The 4,538-nt window shown below is 36.4% G+C and overlaps 1 protein-coding gene across 1 annotated transcript in view; it reads left to right on the top strand.

Annotated features, from left to right (window-relative positions):
* LOC137650953 (uncharacterized) overlaps window positions 1–2,644 on the top strand; it is a 10,339-nt gene extending 7,695 nt beyond the window's left edge. The window contains exon 4 of the mRNA XM_068384094.1: window positions 2,511–2,644. Within this exon, the coding sequence (XP_068240195.1) occupies window positions 2,511–2,644 (134 nt within the window). The remainder of the gene's footprint in view (window positions 1–2,510) is intronic.
* The last annotated feature ends 1,894 nt before the right edge of the window (window positions 2,645–4,538 follow it).

The following is a 4,538-nucleotide window of genomic DNA, read 5'->3' as shown; positions in this document are numbered from 1 at the left end:
ATTTATGTATAGGGAATTACCACTTGGCAACGAAGAAAGATAAAATTCAATGACAATTTTTATGTTCTTATATCTGTCGAATCCCGGTTTATTGTACCTAGAATTTAAATGAACCCATCCTCACCATCATAGCTAATTGGTATGTTTGTGACTTGGCATTCGATTAATGATAAATTTTGCACATTTAGACGTGATTTTCATATTCAAATAATCCATATATATTTGATATATTAATGTCTGGATTCTCTTAACGACCTCAGGATCAGAGCCCCAGGCGAAATCACAGAAAGTCAACAGCTTTTGACCGGCCGGAAGTTGAACCCTGATTTAGGAACCTTGTGTGTACAGTGACTTACCACTTGGTATGTTTGTGACTTGGCATTCGATTAATGATAAATTTTGCACATTTAGACGTGATTTTCATATTCAAATAATCCATATATATTTGATATATTAATGTCTGGATTCTCTTAACGACCTCAGGATCAGAGCCCCAGGCGAAATCACAGAAAGTCAACAGCTTTTGACCGGCCGGAAGTTGAACCCTGATTTAGGAACCTTGTGTGTACAGTGACTTACCACTTGGCCACGAAGAAAGATAAAAGTCAATGACAATTTTTCTGTACCTATACCTGTCGAATTCCGGTTTTTTGTTATTAGAATTGATATCAACCCATTTTCACCATCTTAGCTAATTAGTATGTTTGTGCCTTGATATTCGATTAATGATAAATTTTGCACATGTAGACGTGATTTTCTTATTCAATTAACCCTTATATATTTGATACACTAATGTCTGGATTCTCTTAGCGATCTTGGGGGATCAGAGCCCTAGGTGAAATCACAGAAAGACAAAAGCTTTTGACCGGCCGTGAGTCGAACCCTGGTGTAAGGAACTTTTATATACAGTGACTTACGCCTTGGCTACGGAGAAATATAAAGGTCAATGATATTTCTTCTACACTTGTACCTGTCGAACTCCGCTCTTTTTTGTACTTAGAATTAAAATCATCCCATCTTCACCATCGTAGCTAATTGGTATGTTTGTGATATGTCATTCCATGAATGATAAATTTTGCCCACTTGGATGTGTTTTTCATATTCAAATAATACATATATATTTGCTATAATAATGTCTGGATTCTCATATATAACTCTGGATCAGAGGCCCAGACGAAATCACATAAAGACAATAGCTTCTTACCGGCCCAGAGTCGAACCCTGGTCCAGGAAACTTGTATGTACAGTGTCTTACTAATTGGCCACAAAGGAAGATAAAAGACAAAGACAATTTTTCTGTTCTTTTGCCTGTCGAATTCAGGTTTTATTTACTCAAAATTGAAATTAACAATCTTCACCATCCTTGCTAATTGGTATGTTTGGGACTTGGCCTTCGATTAATGATAAATATTGCACATTTAGACATGTTTTCATATTCAAAAAAAAAAAGAAATATATATTTGATACAATAATATCTGGAGTCTCTTAATGACCTTAGGATCAGAGCCCCGGGCGAAATCACACAAAAACAACAGCTTCTGACTGGCCCGGATTCGAACCCTGGTCCAGGAAACTTGTGTTTACAATGATTGACCACTTGTACACAAAGAAAGAAAATAATCAATGACGATTCTTCAGTACTTATACCTGTCTAACTCAGGTTTTCTGCTTAGAATTGAAATCAACCCATCTTCACCATCGTAGCTAATTGGTATGTTTGTGATTTGGCATTCGATTAATGATAAATGTTGCACATATAGACAAGTTTTTCATATTCAAATAGGCCATATATATTTGACACTTTAATGTCTGGATTCTCTTAATTACATCAGGATGAGAGCATCAGGTGAATTCACACAAAGACAAAAGATTCTGAACGGTCTGGAGTCGAACCCTGGTCCAGGAAACATGTATGTAGAATGACTTACCACTTGACACGAAGAAAGAAAATAGTCAATAACGATTCTTCATTACTTATACCTGTCAAATTCTGACTTTTTTACTTAGAATTGAAATCAACCCATCTTCACCATCATAGCTAATTGGTATGTTTGTGACTTGGCATTCGATTAATGATAAATTTTGCAAATTTAGATGTTTTTCATATTCAAATAAGACATATAAATTTCATACAGGTATTTATTTGCATTCAAAGCTATATATGGGAGTATTGGATGATCTCAGCCATTCCGAAGATGGTTTGGACCTTTTTGGCTGAACTACTCTCAAGGGTTGGGTCATCTGAATCCTTGGGGATCCAATCCTTGAGGTGGGACTCTTGGCTTCTGGCCGGAAGCCCATCGTCACAGATATGGGGAGGATGAATCCATATTTTCTTGGTCTCAGTCCTAACAGGCTGGTTTAGCTTAAACTTGTGCCCCATATATGTTTTGGGGCTATCCTTCGGGTAGGGTATGGAGTGGACCATCTGTTAAGTGTACTCTGTGCTGATAGTGGAGAATGCAAATTTTCTTTACATTGAATGATAATTTCTTAAAATTCTCATGCAGGTAAACCAACAAAACAACCAACAAAAAAGATAAAGAAAATCCCACCCTTACCTATGGACCCTTCAAACACTGAATCCCCATCCCCTGGATATGCTGACTCCTCCGCACCACCTCCCAACCACAGGCACTGTTGACGACCTCTGATAATTTGAATAGGAAAAGTTCTGTTGATGACCTCGGAATGAGAAAGGCCCATTCTCCTGATATTCCAAAATCGAGTAATTTGGGTAACACGAGGAAACTTTGAATCCTTCATGTTACCCATATTCCAATAGAGAAAAAATATGATGATCTATATAAAACATTTGAGTGTTATGGATAAATAAAAGAAATAAGGATGAAACTTGAAGATGAAAAATGGGATTCATGGATATCTTACAGTATTTATGACGAAGCATTTACTGCAATAAGTAACAATAATATTAAAATTAATAACTTGAATGTCGCGGTGCTCTCTGCGATAAGGTACCAAAGGATTTGATGTATATAGGCTTTTCGATTCATTAGAAAAAGACCCAGATTTAGTTATGGCTTCCCAGAGAAAGCCAAAACCATCAATATGGCTTATAGATGATTCAAAGGGGGTTACAAGGAATTATTTTAAAATATGCAAATTAATTCAGAAAAAGAAGTAGGAACTATTGCACCAGGCTATACATTTTCTTTTGGAAAAAAACTCTTTCCTCATCCATGCCAAATCAAGTACATAATCTGTAATACTGTCCAACATAAAAAACAACTAACAGTGATATTAAGTAAGATGTCAAACCCCACCCAAATTTTAGCTACGGAAGGGGAGTAGTTTTTAACAGAGATTTGTATGAATTTACAGAGGAGGAGATACTGGCCATGTGTCCACTAAATGTATGGAAAGTTCACAAAGTCCTAGGTACATCAATGATAATCCTTACGTTCCAGGATGCTGATGTACCTTTCCACACTGTTATTGAAAATGAAAGGATTAAAGTTCGTCCTTTCAAGCAAAAGCTACTGCAATGCTTTAACTGTTTTAAATTTGGGCACCTGTCTAAAGTTTACAAAAATGAGAAATTGTGTGATATTTGCTCCAAATCTTACCATGGAGAATGTGCACTGGGAGCCAGGTGTTTAAATTGCAAGTCAAATCATAAATCCACAGACAAGAGCTGCGAGCTGTATAAGTTGGAGGAAGCTGCCCTCAACAAATCGAATTTAGAACATAAGTGTGGGACATACCAAAAGACTATTAAATAAATCAAATACCTATGCTAGGACATTAAAATAAAAAAACCTTAGTACTACCAATAGCCCTAATAAAAGAAGTACACCATCTGATAAAATGTCAAATGACGAGGTAAGCATATTACCTCCTGAGGCTTTACCACTCTTTATTAACTCTAGGGCATTGCCCATTTCTGTAAAGCCTTCATCCCCCATTATAAAAAGTTGTACAAACCTCTCCCAGGCCATGTCCTTGCCTGATTAAATGGAGGTTCCACTTAAGACTAACTTAACTGATGCAGCTTTAGTGGGGAAGGTGCATAAACCTAGAATTCCACTATATGATCGTAAAATAGAGATACCTCCATCTCTCTAACCCCTCCATTTGAAACATTAAAATTATGACATCAAATAAATTTGATGTTTTGTCTGTTGAAGTTGCTAATGAACCAGAAGAAAAAACTGAATAAATCAGAAATTCAACAAATAGATCAAAAGGACACAAAGAAAAACACAAACGTAAAACCCAACATATTAAGACCGTCTCTGCAGAAACCTACCGGTAATAATGTTAGATTAAAAACTGCTATTGGGAAGACCTCATCCAAGATGTCTTCCAGAAATAATCTATAGTTTTCTCCTCCATTTGGCAAGGGAATTGTCAGGGTTCAAAGGGCAAATATGAAGAACTTAAGCTCCTAATTCATGAACATTCCTCCATAATTGTATGTCTACAGGAAAGTAAACTTGATGCTAACACTCCTAGTCCTTGAGAGTATGTTAGCTATAGAACACCATATATTCAACACGCAGGGAGCTATGGCAGAT

The sequence above is a fragment of the Palaemon carinicauda genome, chromosome 12 (genome assembly GCF_036898095.1).
Source record: "Palaemon carinicauda isolate YSFRI2023 chromosome 12, ASM3689809v2, whole genome shotgun sequence".
NCBI lineage: Eukaryota > Metazoa > Arthropoda > Malacostraca > Decapoda > Palaemonidae > Palaemon > Palaemon carinicauda.
Note: the sequence above shows the minus strand (reverse complement) of the source record. Positions and strands in the feature narration are given on the sequence as shown.